At 40.9% G+C, this 22,663-nt stretch overlaps 1 protein-coding gene across 1 annotated transcript in view; it reads right to left on the bottom strand.

Annotated features, from left to right (window-relative positions):
- NOL10 (nucleolar protein 10) overlaps window positions 1–22,663 on the bottom strand; it is an 84,467-nt gene that overhangs the window by 36,100 nt on the left and 25,704 nt on the right. The window contains exon 13 of the mRNA XM_055327382.1: window positions 18,826–18,878. Coding sequence (XP_055183357.1) covers window positions 18,826–18,878 — 53 coding nt within the window. The remainder of the gene's footprint in view (window positions 1–18,825; window positions 18,879–22,663) is intronic.

Below are 22,663 nucleotides of genomic sequence, written 5' to 3' on the forward strand. Positions count from 1 at the left end.
GGGTTACACAGATGGTTGTCGTGTGTTATCCTGGTTACTACATCAGTAGTTTCCTGGTTCCATCCCACTTCCTTGCAGGCAAAAGTATTTTTAATTTTTTAGCATATTCTTATTCTTTCCAATTCTTAATCTGAAGTCTACGCAAAAACTAATAGTATATTAATATTTTAAAATAGCCATGGATGGAAACTTGGCAGAAACAAAGGAAGAGTAAATGTCTTAAAATTTTATGTGTACTTTTTCTCAAGGTTATACACCTCAATAGTGCTATTCCACGAGGATCAAAAAATATTTTGCCACCATTCAGCAGTTACTGTTTATCTAGAGTGCCACACATGAAACTAGGAAATCCTGAAGACATTTTCAATTCAAGCAAAGTAAGATTTCTCATATACCCCTCAAAAAAACCAACAGAGAGCATTATACTGGCAGAACAAAAGAGGAGAGTGAAAGAACCCAACATGGACTCATAATTGAATAAGTGACCAGCCATTAAGTATTTAAGTAACCTCCTACAACCCAGATAGATGTCTATTTCCCACTGAGAAGATAAACAGGAGTCACATACATACGACGATATTAAAGGTCCTATCAAGACCTACGCTATGGTGAGGGAAGCAGTGTGTATACAGATTAATCTTTTTTTAGTGAGGCCAGGACAGATTCTAAAAACTTCATGTAAAACCTAACTACGTGCAAAAAAAGAAGAGAGCTTTATAAGAAAAACCATTTACATAATGAGATCTTTAAACTCAGAATGAAAGGAAAACTATGTAGTTAGGTAGGGGAGTAGCAGAGGTAAAATACCACCTGCTATCGCTGACCAAAACTTTTGCTTTGGGCTCCCCGGCAACCTAAGGCAAAAGGACTTGCACAGTAAGGTGAAAAGATATCATTTACTTGATAAAGGGAAGCATACTGATATGTCTGGAATTATCAACTCTCTTATTGGAACTAAATTCAAAAAGTATATCAAAGATCTTTAAGAGACTCTGATTCTGAACAGTATTTCTTTAAAAGAGGTTCACAAAATAAACTTCACAAGATTGTTAAACATTAAATAGCATTAAATTGTAATGTATGAAGGCTAAAGGAATGTGATCCAAGCAAATGGCATGATGACCTAACTTGACTGTAAAACAGCTCAGAGCTACGCTGTCCTACATAGTAGCCACTAGCTACATGTGGCTATTTAAATTTAAATGGAATAAAATGGGCACATGGATGGCTCAGTGGTTGAGCGACTGCCTTTAGCTCAGGTCATGATCCCAGCTGCTTCTCCCTCTACCTATGTCTTTGCCTCTCTCTCTGTGTGTCTCATGAATAAATACAATCTTAAAAAAAATAAAATGGAATAAAATCTTAAATTCAGTTCCTTAAGCACACAAAGCACATTTCAAATGCTCAAAAGCCACACGTGCCTAGCGGTTACCATACTGGACTGAGCAAATCTAGAATATTTCCATCATTACAAAATGTCCTACTGAATAGTGCTGGTTTAGAGAACTGAAAGAAATGGGTGGTAAATATCCATGAATAGGAAAGTTGGTAAATAAATCATTGCCATTCTCTATAAATGATATACTAAGCAACGATCAAAAAGAACAGGTTAGACTTACGTGTTGATCAGAATGATATATTGTTAAAGCACCAAAAACCCTCTCACAATGATATGCATAATGAGATCCCAGTTTTGCAAAAAAACGTATGCTAATGTGTGTGTGTACTACTGTCTGGGAGGGGAAGAAGGCAGAGAATTGACTGGACTTTGCAAAGAATGTGCACCATCTTTGTTCTAAATGGTAGTTGGAGGGGTGGTTAGGAAGAACTCTTCCTTTCTAAGTATGGAGTTTTACACTGTTTGATTTGTTTTTTAATTAGGACATATTTTCTAAAGTAAAACAAACATCTTCCAAAAGACAAAGGGCACAGACACAGACACCAAGGGTTAACAAGCCCCCTATAACAAACTGAAACACCAACTGATTCAGATAATCTTTCTAAAGGATCAGAAGCCCAGTTTTTAATTTGGGACTGAGGTCCTTCGTCAATACTTGGACTGGTATTTGTGATATTGACTAAGATAAGATCTTTAGGAAAGATGATTTTTTTCCTCTAGAAAATTCAAGAACCTAACTTCCTTACCACCTTTGACCCTTTCCAAGGAGATGAACCAAAAAACTAAAAGATCAAAACTCCTTCCCAGGAAGCATTTTAACACAATATTACCTGAAGCTCCAGAGTTTTAATTCATACCCAGGAGATAGAACTTCAAGACAATTAGACATTTCTAAAACTGAAGTTAGCATTCACCCGACATTCCATAGCTCTTGTCTTTGTAATTGGTACCACTGTTCATTCGGTTCCCCTACCTTCCTTACTTAGCCTCCACTCCCAACAATCACTGAGCTCTAGGGAAATACCTCTTTAGTGTGTATCTGTCACCTCTTTCACCACCCACTGTCACTGTCTTAGATGGAGCCCTCATGACTTTTCCTAATTACAAATTGTCCTAGCCTCTGTTTCCAAAGCCACTCCCCTCCTTAAAAGCAAATAATCTGATACACAAATGACTGATCCCATTCCCTTGAATAAAACCCTTTAAAGGCATGCCACTCTACTTAAAATCAAAAGCAAAGACTTTAACATGATATAAAAGGTTTAGATTTAAGCCCCAATACCTCCTCAGTTTTATTTATCTCTTACCCAGAAAACCTAGGCTCTTCTCAATTCACTACATGTAGAAAGAGCTCCCTGATACCATCACCCTTCCCTTCTACCTTTTTACTGGCTAAATCCTACAAGTTCTTCAAAATTCAACTCCAATATCAGTACTCCCTCTGAGCCTCTCACTATGGAAAAGTGACTTCTCTATGTGCTCCTTTAAGATCTTGTATACAAGTCCCTTAGCAACTATATTGTCTGCTCTTTTACATAACAGGAAGCTCAGAAGCAGTAATGACCAAGTCTGAAAATGTCTTCAATACCTCAGGCTTTAATGCAGGCACATGAAAAATGCCTACTGAATATTTGTTTAATAATAACCCAGTCCCCTCAAAATACTAAAACTAAAAACTAGCCAACACAGACACTGTAGTCAAGCCCATGGTGTTTTTTTCAGTGATCAATGTAAAAATAAATGGTATTTGCAAACTGAAACAATGAAATACCACTATACACCTATTAGGATGCTAACACCCAAAATGCTGATAACGAAATGCTGGTGAGGATGTGAGCAACAGGGATTCTCATCCACTGGTGGTGGGAACATAAAACAGTACAACCACTCTGAGATAAAATTGTTTTCTTATAAAACTAATTACAGATTCTAATGGAGGATTCAGCAATCATGCTCCTTGTTCTTTACACAAAGGAGTCAAAAGCTTACATCTACACAAAAACATGCACCAGAATGTTAAGAACAGCTTTATGTATAAATGCCAAAACTTGAAGGAACAAGATGTCCTTCCAGAGATGAATGAATAAATGAATGTGGTACATTCATACAACGGAATAGTATTCAGCAACGAAATGAAATGAGCAATCAAGCCACAAAAACACATGGAGGGATCATAAGGGCATATTACTAAGTAAAAGAAGCCAATCTGAAAAGGTCACATACTATACGACTTCAGCTTTATGACATTCTAGAAAAGACAAAACTAAGTGGACAGTAAAAAGACCAGCAGTTGCCAGGGGCTTGGAGGGAGGAGAAGGATAAACAGGTAGAGTACAAGAGCACTTTTTGGGCAGTGAATTATTCTGTATGAAACATAGTGGTGGATACACGTCATTATATGTTGGTCAAAACCCACAGAATGTACACACCAAGAGTGAACGCTAAGGACTTCAGATAATAATGATGTGTCAGTGTAGACTTATCCACTGTAACAAATGTACCACTCTGGTACAGGATGTTGACAATGGTGGAGAGCGCATTGTGTGTGAATGCGTGTATGGAGTATGTGGGAACTCTCTGTACTTTCCACTCAATTTGTCTGGGAACTTAACACTGCTCTAAAAAGTAAAGTCAGTCATAACTGAATGACACAACCACATGCAAATACACAAGAAACACAGACAGGTAGATCTAACCTTTCTCTCAATATGCCTCACTATCATTTACATATGATCTGTTTCTAATTGAGAATAATGTCCTGTTCTTCAAGCAGGTCAAATACACAACCTAATTAAAGATATGAGCCAATGTGAAAATGAAATATTCATTTCCATTTAACAATTTTTGACAACCACTTTCTGGAGCAATTTAAAGTGCTAGAAATAGGAACCAATCCTTCCTCTGCTTCCCTCCATAAATGCAAATACTGAAGCTAAGAGATAAGTAGATGGAGTTCATTCTTTTTCTCTTTCATGCATATTTGAAATTTTTCCATGATAAAAATTTCAACATGAAGTGTCAATACTATCTATTCCTTCATATCAGCATGTATTCTGTGAAAGCCACAACAAAAAGTAAAATACACAGAAGCCCTGCCCTTGAGGAGCTGACACCTGAGACCACGACATCAGAAGATGGACAAACTTTCTTGGAATTGGAGAACAGAGTCAAAGTAAAGACTGTGTGAGTCCGAGAACCTTCTTATTGTTTTCTGTATATGTCAAGCCTTTTAAGAGAATGTAGCCCCAAATTCTTGCCTATTTGTATAACCTCCCTTCTATTTTTAAGGAGAAAACAGACCAAAAAAACCAGAGTAGGTAACAGGCATATTAACCAAAGACTGCCCCATGATTTGAGTGGTCAGGCATTTTCAAAAGCTAAAACCAATCCCTAGTTGTGGACACTCTGTTGTATCAACACCACCTACATGACCATAGCAACAGGAAATGGGAATACTCGGTTTACTTCCAACTCTATCTTGTCAAGAAGTATGGTAAAGAGATCAAACTGATAAACACCAAGATGACTAACAGAGAGCTAGGAGACAAGTCTTCTGGTCAATATCTGATTCAAACTGAGTAACTAGCACCCAAATAGGAAGCTGTCATTTATTTTCAAGAAAATGGGCATGCCTAACACATAACTGTTTAAGCAAAATAAATACCATCTGACATATTAACATAATAAAGCATATGTCACATGTGTATCAAATATTTCCATATGAAAATGATGCATTTTACCTAGCCAGAACTCAAATTAACTTCTGAAAATGTGACAGGATGCTTGGGAAGTTACTTCCTGAGTGTCGCACATCAATGTTTTCTATAGGTCTGCAATTCTGAAGACCTAATAAGTTGTCATCAGAAATGGCAATGGAAAGGATTTCCATTATTGGGAAAAATGTTTCACATGCTCTGCTGCTGCCTGTAAGTGTTTAGATTAAAATAGGAAGTCCACGTTTCCCCTTGGTCAAGATGCAAACAACTTATGTGTATTAGAACAGAACACTTTATGAGCCACCTGACTTTTGCCTTTACTTCCCATTTCATAGTGAGGAAGACGTAACTGACACATTACAAACAGCATGCCAGGGATCCCTGGGTGGCGCAGCGGTTTGGCGCCTGCCTTTGGCCCAGGGCGCGATCCTGGAGACCCGGGATCGAATCCCACGTCGAGCTCCCAGTGCATGGAGCCTGCTTCTCCCTCTGCCTATGCCTATGTCTCTGCCTCTCTCTCTCTCTCCCTGTGTGACTATCATAAATAAATTAAAAAAAAAATTAAAAAAACAAAAAAAAACAAACAAAAAAAAAACAAACAGCATGCCATTTCATGCATAAGATAAAATTCAATCACAAGTTTCCTGCGAGCTTGGGTTGGAAAGGAACCCCCCGCAAAAGGCACCTGCTCTGTATCCCTCTCCTTTTGTTCATCAGGAAAGGGTAATGAAAACACACAGGCTTTGAGTCTAACTCTTCCACTAACTCATAAGTGCCTCCCATTTTTTTCTCCATATCAGGTCTTTTACTTTTCGTAAGATATCATCCTTCTATATCAAGGTTTAGTTTCTTTCTCTTTGAAATGCTTTTCTTGGAGAACAAAATTAAGCATATGGCCCATTTGCATTATTATGGACCAAGACATCTGAAAAATATGCATCTTTGGTCTGAAAACTGAACTCAGTTTATTTACAATGAACTGGTTTTTTTCCTCAAATTTATCTTTTTCTTCCTTGCAGCAGCTCTGGAAGTTCCATCCTTCCCCGCTCCGCCCCACATTCCACCAGCTTTTCCCGTATTCCTAGTCACAGACATTGTCCCCTACAGCCCAACACCCCACCATTTCCTCTGGCTCACGCAGGTACCTTTCTCCCATAATCTTACTCTTTCCCTACATCCTAAAAACATGCCTTCTCTAGCTGTGCATGACAAACAACTCCTGAACTCTCTTCCAAACTGGCTCTGACCCTCAGCCTGTAAAATATTTCTCAATGAACATTCCCACATTAAGAGCCCGCAGATGACCCTTTCACTGGTTCACCTTGTCCTCCACCTTCACACGTGGCATCACTGCCAACATTCTGCTTGACATTCACCCCTTTGACTTACAGCTGGAGAACTCTCAGATCTCTTTTTCATCAAGGCCGTGGCTAAACCCTCTTGCCCATTCTGAACTTGCTAACTGTATTTTTTAAATCTTTTCCCTTCTCCTACTCCGTCCATAACATGTAATATTTCTAAAATTCAATTTCATTGGTTCGACCTCATGTAGAGATCAGGCTCTGATATCAAGCAGGTAAGACTAAATGGAGTAGAAACAAAATTAAATTTGACAATATCCCTTTGGGATATCCCTCAGTAAATGAAAAGCACATTTTTCTCAGTGTTGGGACAGGGCAGATACAATGGGTGACTTGCATCTAGTGGTTGGTTGTCATGCCAAAAGAAAAACCATCTCTTAAATGATCAGAATTGCACTCAGTGTGGCAGCACTATGAGAGATACTAGGGGAAATATCTTCCAAAGGCTGATCCAAGCAGCCTTTTTCTAATGGCATTCCTCATCTCTACCACATAAACAAAAAATAACTACTTTCTCTATTCTCCCAAGAATGACAGACATGTAACTAGCACCTCCCTCCATGCACCAGAGAGAAGGTAGCTAATCACATACAGTAGATCCTTTAGGAATTAGGACTGAATTCTCTTAGTTGAGAAAGGCTCTCTCTGCCACAGTTTGGTACAGGACACATTCCCAGCATGTGGAATGGGCCACCACATAACTGCCACCATGTGCTCTTGTCACTGTAGCCCCCAGCACCTTGAAGGACTTCTGTTTATGTAAGCTAAGTGAATTTAATTATGGGATTGTGCTGTAAATCTAATCAATGGCCACTAAGATATTCCCAAATGCAAAGAAAATGTAACAAAATATTAATAAGAATGTCTCTTGACTACTGAGACTGTGGTTGTTTTCGTTTCTTTTCTTTTTTAAAGATTTTATTTATTTATTTATGCATGAAGGACACAGAGAGAGGGAGAGGCAGAGACACAGGCAGAGGGAGAAGCAGGATCCCTGAGAGGAGCCTGATGTACGACTTGATCCCAGGACCCCAGGATCACAACCTGAGCCAAAGGCAGATAGATACTCAATCGCTGAGCTACCCAGAGGCCCAACCCCTGGGAGTTTCTTTTTTTCTGATAAATGTTTTTAAAAATAGCTACATATTACTTTTCTACAAAAGATTTTATTAGAGAGAGAGAGAGAGGAGAGAAAGCACTAAAGTAGAGGAAGAGGGACAAGCCAACTCCCTGCTGAGCATGAAGCCCAATGCAGGGCTCGATCCCACGACCCTGAGATCATGACCTGAGCCAAAACCAAGAGTCAGACACCCATTCGACTGAGTCGCCCAGGTGCCCAAATATATATTACTTTTATGTTACACACAAAACCCGCTTTTAAACTAATCTCCAAGAGTCTATACAACACCAGGAAATATTAATTAACTGGGAAAAAGCAAGATATGAAACCACATAAACAATGTTTCAGATTAAAACAATGGAAAAAATACAGCAGAATGTTAGTATGTCTTTCGGCAGTGGAGGGTGCTCAAGTTTTCTCCTGCTTCTCTTTATTTGCCATTTTCTATAAAAAGCATGCTTCGATGATATAATGGGGGGGAAAGTACTTCAGTTTTAAAAATCAGATTTCTTGGGTCACCTGGATGACTTAGTTGAGTGCCTGCCTTTGGCTCAGGTTGTGATCCTGGGGTCCTGGGATCAAGTCCCCCATTAGGCCACCCGCAGGAGCCTGCTTCTCCCTCTGCCTGTGTCCCTGCCTCTCTCTCTGTGTCTCTCATGAAGAAGTAAATAAAATCTTAAAAAAATAAATAAATCAGATTTCTTATTTTAGCAACCAGATTTCATCACTGCTGTTTCAATAATTAACAGCAAAACTAATGGCATTGGACTGCTCTTTCCCAACCTACATTCTATATAATCCACTGTCACAGGCTCAACAATACCAAGGTATATTTCTGAAATCATTTTCCTAGTTCATATTTATGATTTCATCACAAACTTTTCAATATGTCTCCATTTTGCTCAAAGTACATTCCTTCTAAGCCCTACATAAGGCCCATGTCCACATAATGCCAAATACTCCCTATCCCCAGGCACCGGGGGATAGTAGCAAATAGTTTTGCTATTGTAAGAAAGTGTAACAGTCATAATCGGCAAAACCTCCATATATGTGCCTGGCACCAGATAAATGATTGAATAAATCCATCTGCTCCACAGAACCGCCTTAAGATATCACTCCTCTTCCATAGCTCAAGAAACGAAGAATCAGCCAGGGTAAATAACCCACTCAAGGCCTCAAAATTTGTAAGTGACAAAGCTGGTATTCAAACTCAGGTTAGACTCGTTAGAAAATGTCAGCCGTTTCCGCTCTGCGATACAGACTGAAGAAATGCCTTCTAGGGCCAGCTCTGCCCACCATCTTGTCATTTGACCTTGAACAAATAGTCTGACGCCTCAGCTATAAATTAAGGAGTCGGGCAAGATGACCTTAAGTTCCCTTCCTGCTCTACTGTTCTATGCTCCAAAAGCTTCCCCACACGGAAATTCCTTTAGTGAGGAAACAATTCAGCAACTACTTGTCCAGTTTATGTTCTGTCTTGTACATCCTTTGTATGATAGCAAATTCCCCAGGGGGATAGTTTTCTTTGTGTCTGGCATTACCTCCCTAGAACCAAGAGAATATGTTGCCACTGGCATCATGAAACAGGAATTTCTAACAAAATTACTTCTATCACTGTGTCTAATAGGTCTCTCCTTTGGTTTGTCACTTTCAGGACTGTACATGGACACACCAGTTGGCCAGAGAGATCTCATATCTGGGGAATCGTCAAATATCTGATTAGTGGACACCAAAGGGCTTTCAGTACTGACTTTGAATTGAAACAGATCAACTGGAATCATCATTGTTTAGATTCAAACCCACATCTTAAAAAAAAACAAAACACATCTTAGACAAGAACATGGACAGTACTTCCAGCAACTCCTGCTTAAAAGCACAGGACACACAGGGAGAAAAAGGCATTACTTCCACTCTTTAAAACATATAGGTCTAAAAAAATTAATAAAATAAAAAAAAATAAAACATATAGGTCTGCTTTACTCAGATGAAAAGCCAACTTTTGCACAAATTTCAAAAAGGCTCCAACAAAAGCTAAATGCCTATATTCTCATATTTTCCTTTTGTATTCTTCTAGGAAAGGGTTTATCCTCTTAACAGTATCATTAGTAAATCTTCTGGACAAGGTATTACTTTTATAAATCTGTCAGCACTCCCAAATACGGAGATTGCATCACTCCAAGATGTTCTGATCTAGCTGATTAGAATGTACTGTCAGAGCAAAGGAACTGATCCTTATCCCACCGTATGAAAATTATACTCTGGCACTTAAGAGGTATGTTCTCCACTTTTGTGATTCAGGAGTGGTAGCAGAAAAAGGCCCATGCAAAATTCGAATTTGACATAACAGCTAAAAATTAACACTGCCAACCAGTCACTGTGGAAGCTGACAATCACAAAGATTCTCCAAATCACAGTCATCAGATTACTCTCACACATATTTATTGATTTTTAAATACACACTAATTGAATGCCTACACTGTAACAGGCACTGCTTTAGGTGCTAGAAGTTTAACGGTAGAAAAGCCAAAATCCTGAATCCCTGTTTTATGTTTTATTTTTATATTCTGTATATCATGATGAAGAAATATATAAACTTTTAAGTAGATAAATTAGCATAGGGAAAATACTGTGCGTTCATGGAAAACTATGCATAGTCTAGAGCAGGGGTCGGCAAATTTTTTCTTAAAGGGCCAGGTACATATTATAGGGTTTGTGAGCCATACGGTCTCTGTTACAAATACTCAACACTGCCAAGGACAATACAGACACGAATGGGTTTGCTGTGTTCCAATAAAACTATTTACAAAAACAAGTGCTGGTGTTTTAGTTTGCCAAACCCCTGATCCAGAGCACACCCTTCAAGATGATCGGATTCTGATTTCACGGAATTTATTTTACAACTCTAAATGTACAGAACTGGTAGCAGCGCAAAATACTGTTTGTAGACACGCACACGAATTGTCTTGCACAAATAACCCTCCACACCTTTGAAAAAGCTGATTTATGTGTCCATTTACACACACCCAATTCAACATAACTTTACTGCATGCAAATTTGTGCTTTTTTAGACTTCTCCTTTGATTTATGTGCCTGGTTCCCTCAGTTAATAAACAGGCTAAATAAAAATTTCAACATGTTCAGGGTGCCTGGTTAGCTCAGTCACTTGAGCATCCAACTCTTGATTTTGACTCAGGTCATGATCTCAGGGTCCTGAGATCAAACCCTGTGTCAGGCTCCATGCTGGACATGAAGCCTGCTTGAGATTCTCTCTCTCCCTCTCAGCTCCTCCCACCTCCAGTCACACTCTCAATCTCTTTAAAATAAATAATTTTAACACATGTATTTGATATCTATGTGGGAGTCACGATTTAACCTTTTTCTGCAATGATCTTTTACATTTTGGAGGTCTCACCTAGATGCACAATCGACTCACCTGACAGAGCCAGGTAAACTCCGTTGCCTGAGACATTCATCTCACACAGGCTGTGTAGGCTCGAGTACAGCTTTCCCCTTGGCTCCAAGAGGTGAAGGAAGGGGGAGAGCAGAACTCTGCTGATTGTTCTTCTAATTTTTATTTTCCTCTCTACTAATTTCATGTGTTGATTTTGGTTCATTTAGGTTATTTCCCCTTGATGGCAGCAATGGCTGTGGATTTGGCTTAATACTCTATTTGGTCAACTCTATAAATGGATTAATGGGTTACAGAGATCTATTCTCCAACGTGGGAGAGAAAATGGAGACTCCAGATTTGGGATCTTTTTCTGCTTATAGGGCATTTTAAATTAGAAAAGGAGTTGTACTAAGCAAAGTGATAAGCCTCTGAAAGGTTTTAAGCAGTAGAGTGATATAATCCAATTTATATTTGTTTCATTTTTATTTTTATATTTTATATCACTCGGGCTGTTATATGGAAAATAGACTGCAAGACAGCTAACAGAAAAAGAAGAAAGAGCATCTAAGCAGCCAGTCTGGCAATCCAGATGAGGGGCAGGAGCCAAAGCATGGGAACATGGCAGGATCTGAACCAAACTGGAAACAGAGTCAATATGATTGTCTGACAGACGGAGAAGGAGGCATGAAGTGGAAAGGGGAGGGGAATAAGGGTGGCTCCTGTGCCCCGGGCCTAGGTAACTACGTGCATGATGAGTCCTCTGCTGAAATGGGAACACCTGGCAGGTGTGCGGTAAGGGTAGAGAGCTGAGATCGAGAACTCCACTGTGGACCTATTCAATATAATGTGCCTATTCGATCTCCAAATGGAGAGCCCAAGATTAGTGGATACATAACTGTAGCTCAGAGAAGGAAAGACCAGAGATGGAAATTTAGGAGTTATCAGCACGCATGTATCATAGAAAGCCTAGGGACAGAAGAGCTCCTGAGGGGAAGAATAGAAAGAGAAGTGACAAGGACTAAACTGCTGGGTTCACGAACGTCAAGGGGAGAGGGGTGAGGCCCAAGCCCTGAGCCACACACAGAAGAACTAACCAATGAAGACTGAGAAGAGCCAACTGGATGATAAGAGGAAGACCACAAGAATATGGTGTTCTAGATGTCAAGGCAGTGTTTCAAAGCGGTCTGATCGGCCATGTTATGTGCTATTTAGAGATACATCTAAATGATCTGCATGTGAGATCCACATTAAGGAACGAAGGGCACTTGATTGATTGTACCACTGACTCTCCAGGAAAAGCAACACTTTCTTCGTTGGCCAAAATTCTCTCTGCGGGTGTTTTGTTTCTAGAGATTATGGAACAAATCTGTCATTCACCATTTTTCCCCGAGGTATATGCTGCGATCATAAGACAGAAAGAAGACCAAGTTTTTACCCCTAAGCTTTATGATTAAAACAGGGAGGACAACATCTATATAGAAAGGAAACCTAAAATATCTCACAAAATGGAGAATAACAGGGCCTAATCCCCCTCCCCGCCCCCAGCATACTCCTCTGTCACTGCACCTGGTCCTTTTCCCCACAGCACTTAGCTACACACTTATTTACCATCACCCTCCCCTAGATCATGAACTCACAGAGGCAGGGTAGGAAAATGGCTGCTTTCACCAACACATTCCCAGGTCCAAGCACATGCTCAGTATATTCTTGCCAAATGAATAGAAGTACCAGTTGGTCTCCTCCAACTGCTTTTATGATACAGGAAAAGACAAAATGGCCAACAGGCAAAAGAGCAAAGGGGTCACCCCTCTAAGAATTTTAATTAGCACTTAGTTTTCAGATACTGTCAAGTCTAACATAAAAAAACTTATTTACAATTTGCATTCTTAAGGCAAAAAATATGTTGCCTTAAGAGGTGAAGGTATGGAGTAATTGTTAGAAAGAATTCTACAGCTATGCTCTTAAGTCTTTTGGAAAATTATGTCAAAGCCCCTCAGAGCAATAATATTTGAAATGCTGGACTTTAAAAAATAGATGCCATATCTCAGAGTGTCTACATGGAGGTGAACAAATATCCAGAAATACCTCTGTACAAACACGACAGAGTGGCCGAGTTCAGAACTAGCTGAACAAATTCAATCCGCCACATACAGAGCAAGAAAAATCACTTGTACTGAAATTTCTTTTGGTCATAAATTTCTCTTTGCCTGCCTATCAAGCAAATACTGAGGAGAAAATTATGGTACCCATTTTTTATCCTTTGCTGGAGCAACAACCCAATGCGCCCAAATGCAAGCATCCATATAGAGACTACAAAGTTTTCACTCCACTTCTTAAAACTGACTTCCAAAGGCTACAACTCAGTAATTTCAAAAACACGGACTCCCACCCCCCTCAACCAGAAAGTACTTACTGACAGTGTGTCTCCCTGAGAACCACAGCACGGACGTTTAACCCAAACCAGTGACTAAACCCCTACAAAGACAGGAGCACATGAACCCAGTGATGGTATCAGAAGCCCTTGGCTCTACCACAGATCTTTCCAGATTTGTGAGAACTCACTGAAGTGAAGAGACTTACACTCATTCTTTACTATGAGGCTTTTATAACATTGCACAACTAAAAAATGTTTGCATTTCCTTTGGCTTTACATGCCTTTATGAGGGTGTGTGTGTGTGTGTGTGTTTTATAATTAAATGAAGTATTCTTGAGCATGTATGCTTAATACCTAGTTACTTTTATTTGGAAAGACAAAGTTTTGTGGGTTTTATGCATTATGCTGGCTGAGTTCCAGTGCTATTTCCCAACAGAAACAAAAGTGCTAGTGCAAGTTAAATATAATCCTTTTTTATTTGAATATTGTTTTTATTTGTAATATCTGAAATCCTGGATTTATAATTTTGAAATCCTGCCCAATTCCAGATGCTTTGGATTCAAAAGTACTTTCCAAACTTAAAACATACTTTTCAATAGTGAATGTTAAAATAGTTAATGCTTGATTTTTTACAAATAATAAAAACACTTCAATAAAAACAATGTATTTATTCTTTTTCCTTAAAAAATTGTTTTAAAATAAAATGCTTAACTGCCAATATTGATTGTTGGTTTTGGTGATGTTGCATATAATCTTAATAGTGGCTTATATTTACACGTCTTATTATTATTTTTTTATTTATTTATTTATGATAGTCACACACACACACAGAGAGAGGCAGAGACACAGGCAGAGGGAGAAGCAGGCTCCATGCACCGGAAGCCCGACGTGGGATTCGATCCTGGGTCTCCAGGATCACGCCCTGGGCCAAAGGCAGGTGCTAAACCGCTGCGCCACCCAGGGATCCCACACGTCTTATTATTTTTTAAATTTTTTGTGTTTTTTTAGGGGGAGTTAGTTTGGCTTTTTTTTGAGGGGGTTGGAGGGGGAGAGGGAAAGGTAGAGAGAGAATTTCAAGCAGGCTCCATCCCCAGTGCAGAGCCCAATGTAGGGCTCGGATCTCCTGACCTTAAGTTCATGACCTGAACCAAAATCAAGAGTTAGACACTTAATTGATAGAGCCATTCCGGTGCCCCTACAAGTTTTAAAAATATATCTTCAATTGCCTTTTATTCTTCTAAATTAAACAGCTTCCTAAACAAATAATGATGCTTTATCCTTTTACATTTTTCCTCAAGGTTACACATCCATACATATTATTAAGCGTGCAAGCAATCAACTATCCAGTCATGAGGGGTTTCGGGAGCTCCTGACACACTGGGGCTTGGAACTTAGGGTCATCTCCAACAGAGACAGCATTAACCACCCTGGCTGGGTTTCAGGTTGGGTGCTACAGGACATTTGGACTCCCTCTAAAAACCACTCACAGTTGCCAAAGGTTTAAGTATAAAGAACTACCCTAAGATTAAATTACATTGCAGAAGAAAACCAAACCTAAAAAACTATTCCTGACTTTCGTCTCAGGAGCTGCAGCTGAGTTAGACCCTAGAATTTAAAATGCAAACAAACAAGCAAAATAACACCTCTTGGTCTCTGAGAGGAGGCGGGGGGAGGTGGGGGAAGAGCATACCGAGAAAATAGAGAAAGGGCTTGAAAAAACCCACTTGGCCATAAAAGACTCATCAGTTATGGGGTTCTGTATGTGGCAAAGTGTGTACATCAGGAATTGCACTTAATCTATAAAGATTTCAAGTATTCAGGAAAAATGGTAAGAGATAGAGTTGCCAAATTTAAGCTAAAAGAACATTAAGCTGTCTTCCTTTTTATTTAGTACAGGCCCAAAGTGGAGGATTGGGGCCTCATACCTGATTTATGTTCCAATACATCACAATGCAAATCTCCTAAATTTGGCATGAATCATATATTAAAAACATACTTCCCGGTTTTATAGGCCTCAAAGAAATCATTGTGTCAAATATCAGCTTGGTAAGTTTGATAAAATCTTTAGAAAAACGGCAGGCTTTCAGAGCCCTGGGCTCTCTCCTTGCTCTGAAGGACGCTTACAAAAGAAGAGGTTCCAAAGAAAGACAAGGGCACTCTAAAACATCATGCAGTGCAGGGTAAAAAGGCAGTCAGGAAGGAGCATTGAATACAAGTCCCAGCACAGTGCTTAGCTGGGAAAGAACGACATGCTCCCACTGTTACCACACACAGTCACCTGGGAGCGGTCCCTGTGGGCTTTTTTACACAGCCTCTGTTAATTCTAAGTCACAAAGCACAAACTAAAAAGGTCTAAGAAGACAAGCTACCATTTGTCAAGAAAGCAGTTACTCACCATCTGGCTGGCATTGACCCTTATCATTCATGCTCTTTAAAGTCCATATTACAATGGGTGACGGGCACTGAGGGGGACACTTGATGGGATGAGCACTGGGTGTTATTCTGTATGTTAGTAAACTGAACACCAATAAAAATTAATTTATTTAAAAAAAAAAGTCCATATTACTTGGAACAAAAAAATCCACCCCAACAAACAGACAGAAAGTGAGAACTAAGTCATGGGTCTCCTATAGTCCTAAGATTATATAAATGTCATGAGCCAGGCAATGAAAACTAATACAGATAGCAGGACGGGGAGGGAGAAGATGGGTGAAATAGGTGCAGGGGACCGAGAGTGCCCTGTGATGAGCACTGGCGAAGTAGTTACAGAAGTGCTGGCCACTGTAAACCCGCAATTAATGTCACACTGTATGCTAACTACACTGGAATTATAATGAAAGCAAAAACAACAGAGACAACTAAAAATGTTTTAGGTGATTTTAATGCCTTGGAATTAATATTTCTGAAGTTAATCTGAAGAGCCCAGGATACAAACTTTTATATAAAATATAACTTCACACCAATGACATCATAACTGAAAAATACCACATCCCAAAAGAAATAGTGTTTTTAAGAGTATCAAGGGGTAATGGGTGGCTTTTATTTCCTCATACCTTGTACAACACTTGGAATAATTAGAAACATGCATACATTGTCTAATCAAAAAAACTGTGTGCTTGTTCCTTTTAAAGATCATTTTATAAAATGCAGATGAGGATACCAATGGGAGATTGATTTTTTACTATCCCCCGCCCTCTTTTTCCTCTTCCACCCATTCCCCCTGAGCAGAAACAGAGCTGCTGTCTCTGCTCTCTCCCTCTCTCTTACTCCCGAAGTCCCATCAGTAGCCAAGTCTATCTTTCAATCCTATCCCCACTGCTGGCAGCAGAGCACAAACGGGTGAGGTGGCTTTAGTGCACAAGCACTCAGGACAGCCCCTCTTGCCTCCCCACCAAGCGGCTCTGGGGCTCTGAGGCCTGTGGTTCTTTATCCACTTAGGGAGCCTCCTGATGCAGCCCTTCATGCCCCATCTTAGACCTCCACCCCCATCCACTGGTTGATTCTCCTAAGTTTGACCTAGGAAAGCACCACCCAGGACATTAACACCTTATGGGCAAGTGGTAAGACCAAAACATAATAAGCACTCCGAAGAGGAAAATGAAGAGACTTCTCTCAAGACGAGCAGTAATGTGTAGGAGGTAAGCGGATTTATTCTGTTTCTCTTGAAGACTGTCATACTGGACCGGGGCAAGGCATTTCTCATGATCTGTACAAGCCTTCATCATTAAACACCTCTGGGACATGCCATCTGGCAATGCAAGGATAACAAACCTCTGAGATTACTGCCTGCTGGTTCGATCTTGCTTCAAATTATTCCAGAACTCAAAAGGCTACAACCATTAAAAATGGAAGCCCAGCAGAGGTAGCACTGGTACCATTAGCTCTCCTGTATGTGGCTTTGGCGTATTCATATTAGATCCTGTCTAAGCCATTCTCCTTGGAAAGCCAAAATAATCCTTCCCAAGTGCAAATCTGATTATATCACTCCCCTGCCTGAAGCCTATCCAGGCCTCCCTGCCCACAAGCCACCCTGATTTATAAGACCTCCACCATCTGGCTCTTGACCCCCATCCTTCTCTCTCTGTGCCCCAGCCATGTTGGCTACTTTCTCCCTGACATCTGCACCCTGCTCCCTCTACTTCTAAGATCTCTCTCCCACTCTGAACCCCACCCTCTCCATCTGATATATGTAACCACCCTCCAGTCTCTCCTTGGAAGTCCATCTCCATGGGCAGGTTTCTGAGTACCCTCTGCACCAGCCACCAGGTCCCAGCTCCACACTGGGTGGCGCATCTGCTCTCCCAAGCACTCCAGAGCACTCTCCTTACTCCCATGACAGCATTCTTCACACTGGACTCGAACTGCTCCTTTCTTCATTCCCTGTCAGCCAACTCTGTGAGGAAAGGGGCAATGCTCTATACACCATTACTCTTCTGGCATCTAGCATCCAGCCTGACACACCATTGATGCAATTAATAAATGTATTCACCAAACAAACAAACATGAGGAAAGACGGAAAAATGGATAGGAATACAGAAGCAGTACTGGAGAGGCTGGGGAAAATGGAACAAATAACAATTTAGAAAAGCATCAGAGTTTGCTGCTTGAATGGCCTCCGTTTCACTAGCAACCAAAAGAATTATCTCAAAGCACTTTTAACAACTCAGGAGTTTCCTGAAACCACAGAAAGTTGACATCAACCAGAATACTTCTTTTGGGAAATATACACACCATTAAGCTATTTTAAAAGGACAATTGTAAATATGAAGAACTTTCCCAACTGGAGGCTGACAGCAGTTACAGAGTTGACCTTCCTAAAGTCCTGCTCTGCAACACTCCTCACCCTCCTCTCCCCAAATCTCAGAAAAGGAGCTGGTTGCCAGCCATAAAGTAATCTAGTGCCAACGCTGTACTACGTGGTTTTCTATTCAGGAGATCTTATTCCCCTATGTCTCTTTCTTATTGTAATCTAATGGTAAAGGTAGGGAAGCTTCTGTCACATGCAAGAGAATTTCTTAAAGAAGAATAAAGGCCGAGACTGTGACTGCATGCCATCACTGACCAGATCCGTCTGACCGTTTCCTTAGGCGGAACTTATTTATAAGAGAAACAATGAAATGACTAAAGAGCACCAGGCTGTTGGTTTAGAATCAGACCTCCTGATCACTAACAGCTTAAAGCTTAAGATTCAGCAATACTTCGGAAACAAAAACCAAATGTCAATGTGAAAAACAAACACTAATTCCTAATCCCTATTTTAATGTGAGAGTAAGCAGTTTCCCATAAAAGAATAGTTAAGCATTATTTTACTGGCTCCAGGAAGCAAAGTGAAACTACAAGTGAGTTCGCTATGTTTAATTTATGCAACCGCATGCAGACCCAAACGCCTTCAATACAACCAGTTTAAAAATAAACTGTCTTTGCTTGTCCTACATTTACCGTAACTACTATTCAAATTACTTACCGGAATATAATAGATGCCCATCTTGGGGGTTTCATTGGCAGTAAGAAGCATTCCTAAAAATAAACACAATGAAAAAGGTAAACACACGGGTAAGAGAAAGGTGCCTTTTTCTATTTGTATTACACTTTGAAATGCTCCAGGTGCTCAGAAGACACACGCCGCAGAAGAGCAGGGCCTGGAGGCCAGGCACCCCAGGAATCAGGTCACAGGCTTCAGTCTCTGATCCTCCTAGATGGGGAGCCTTCAGTATCACGAAGACCAGCTTCCCTACCTGCAAAATGCTCAAGCTGAACTAGCCAAGTAAGTAAGCAGTTTCTACCATTAGGTGCTCAGGTCTACATAAAGTTTGCCATTGTTCTTAAGGGGGAGAGAGTTTGATGCTTTAGACACGTAGATACATAAAATATACTTCTGGTGCACTAGTTAATAATGATGATGACAACAATGAAGAACAAAGGCTTCTTTCTGTTATCAGGAATCAAAGAACCAAGGCAAAGCATCTTCCACAGAATGTCACAGCAACGTAGTTCCTCAGGTTTGCATTAAATTTCACACCTGAACTGAAAACAAAACCACTGACTTAAGGGGAACGCTCTGTGTGGCCATACCAGGAAAGATCTAAAGAGCATCTAACAGCCCTTACTCTACCCCAGTTCATTCACTCCCAAGGGAATTTGATGAGACTCAACTAACAGATCCGCATTTTAAGAAAGCAGAACTGAAGTATGGGAAAAGTTCCCAGCATTTGGTGAAGGCATCCCCCCAAGCCCCAGGAGCAGCAGCACCCAGTGACCCCATGATTCTGCAGCACAATACCAGTGTGTCCATGTCCCAGTTTTGGTCTCTGCCCTCTGCCACATTTGCAACCTACTCCTTCCCACAAGCCTCCAAAGCAGTGCCAGTCCTCATAGCCCCTGTTCCAGAATGACAAAGAGCATTCACAGATATTAACTTGGTGAACATGCAACAAGTCTCTGAAATAAGAAATAATAGCATCCATTTTTACAGATAGGGGGAAAAAAAAAAGCTCAAAGGGACCAAGTGCCCTGCCACAAGCTAGAGAATTTTAGAGCCAAACCTTTCCCTATACCTTTTAGACACGATAAAAAGAAGTCGTTCTGGGGACTGAGGAGACAGATTACAACCAAAATGAAAGTTCTTGCGAAAGAGATTCCCTAAGCCTGGCTTCAATGGCTCGACTGTGAACACGGATCATTCAAAAACCCGCATTCCACAAGGAAACACAATCACACCTACCCAACAAACCAGTGAGAAAGCTCTAATCTAACTGCACAAAATAACTCAGACTAGAAAAAGCAGATTGTTTTCCACAATGGAATAGGATCTCACTTGGCCATACATGGACAATGATACAAGCTGACCTACTACCAAACTAAAGTGGGGAAGGTCAGGACTGAAACCAATTATGAATGAAAAAAACCAGGCAACCTGGCAAAGCCCAAGAACAAGAAGCCAAAAGAAGTACGTAAAATCAGCAAAAGAAATTCAGGAGAAATTAAGATGATCACATTCAAGAGAGGAGAAGAGTATAAGGCCCTGTGCCAGGAACCTGACTTCCAGATAACACGGCCTCAGAAAGTTAGATGGTTTGCTCAAGGTCACCACACGGCTAGGAAGGAGAGAAGCGGATGTTCTATAGACTCCAAAGCCCATGGAACAGGACTCTCAAACCACAACCACAGCTAAGATAAAATGAAAGACTTCTTGCGTGGTCAAATACTAAAAATTTCAGAAGTTCAAATATAAATGCCATACAGCAAAAGGAAAAAAAACTAATATGTCAACTGGAAAGCAAAAGACAACTATACATACAGTGTGAGGACAACAACTGAAAACCTATGAACACAAGATAAATACAAGAATTTCTTTCATGGAAACTGTAACAGTACTCGGGAGGAGAGGGTGGAATGATGAATGGTTTTTCCTCCCCCATGTCCTTTGTAGTGATGCTTATTAGTGTCAACAATGACAATATTAACTATAAAAGAGAGGGAGAAGCTCAGGAGCGCCTAGAGTCTAAGAGCCCGCCTTGGGGCGCCTGGGTGACTCAGTGGTTAAGCGTCTGCCTTCCTCTCAGGGTGTGATCCTGGGGTCCTGGGATCGGGTTCCACATCAGGTTCCCTGTAGGGAGCCTGCTTCTCCCTCTGCTTATGTCTCTGCCTCTTTCTCTCTCATGAATAAATAAAATCTTTTTTTTTTAAGATTTTATTTATTTATTCATGAGAGACAGAGAGAGAGAGAGGGGCAGAAACACAGACAGAGGGAGAAGCAGGCTCCATGCAGGGAACCTGACGTGGGACTCGATCCTAGGTCTCCAGAATCAGACCCTGGGCCAAAGGCAGCACTAAACCGCTGAGCCACCTGGGCTGCCCCAAATAAATAAAATCTTTAAAAAACAAAACAAACAAACAAACAAACAAACAAACAAAAAAACACACACCTCAAGTCTGGTATCTGCTATAGCATGTGCTATCCCATGTGCTGTGCAGCTTCACGGTGCAGTCACAAAAACCTGGATGGAACAGCAGGGCCCTCCCAGGAAGCGAGCACACGTCAATTCTCACCTGCATGTGCTTCAGGGGCTCAAGGATTCACTGAAGCACAATGTTCAAAATCTGAAACCATGCTCTCTGCCAGTTCTACTTGGCCAGCTCCCAGGGCCAATCTGCAAAGTGGGCCCAGGCCCAGGGGAAGTGGAGGAATGGAAGGGAAGTATCTAGAAACCGGTGGAGCCATGCCACATTGCCTTTTCCTTGTAATTCATTTTTATTACATTTTACGAAAGTAGTGGCCTGCCATGGATTGAAAATTTAAAAACAAAGGAAAAGCAAAATCTTAGTCCTTCAGACACTTTTGTACTAGTCGGCCAGCAGCGGTCATTGCCATGAACAACACGGAGTATACAGTCTGAGTATAGAACTGTGCCAGAGAGGAGAGGCCAGGACACCTCTTTCCATGTACTCAACTCCTGCTGTGAGCGTGGGGTTTTCCCAAAGAGGGCACCGAGAGTATTTATAGGTGTCTTGAGCCACTCTTTTCGATGCTGGGAGAAGGCAAGGTTTCCTCCGATCTGCCAGTGCAGGCAGTCTCCAGGAGCCTGGAAGGCAGCTGGGGAGACCCACACAGTGTACTTTATAGGACTACTCAGCCTCAGCTCAAGCTTTCTGGGTGAAAAGCCCATCTTCTCTCTCCCAGTGACCTGAACCCAGCCATCCTGACTCCCAGCTGCGGCGGGGCTCAGCCACACGTGCTGCGCACCACCCCTTCCGGGCCAACCTGCATGCAGCTGCCAGACACAGAGACACTGGAGCCGGGCTGAATGAGCACTGAGAAGGACCCAGAAAGGAGCCAGGAAGGCGGGAACATTTCTCAATATTCTGAGCCATCTCTGTATTAGAAAAACATGACAAAACAATAATTGTGATTCGGCTTTCATTACTTCAAAATGAGTAAGCAAGAAGATAAAGAAAGAAGAACGTTTTAGCTTTTCTAAAATATGATTAAGCTCGTGATGATTAAGCACGAAGTAGCAACAGTGGTATTAAAGGGAAAGGAGCAGAGCGAGGGAAAGCAGTGAGACGCGTGAAATCAAGCCTGCTCACATCCAAACCCCAAGGCGGCAGCTGAGGTACTTGTCCTAATGTGCTTGCCGGCTCAGGAAATACATTACTTGGCTATTTTTTGGTGTTTGATTCACTTCTTATAAGATATCTGTCAGTCACCTTGTTCTTCTATCCAAAACATTACTCTTCACATTTTTACCTCTCAGAAAAGTGTACTCTGCAATGAAGAGACCTGGTGGTCACCTTAACCTGGG

The sequence above is a fragment of the Nyctereutes procyonoides genome, unplaced genomic scaffold (assembly GCF_905146905.1).
Source record: "Nyctereutes procyonoides isolate TBG_1078 unplaced genomic scaffold, NYPRO_anot_genome, whole genome shotgun sequence".
Taxonomy (NCBI): domain Eukaryota; kingdom Metazoa; phylum Chordata; class Mammalia; order Carnivora; family Canidae; genus Nyctereutes; species Nyctereutes procyonoides.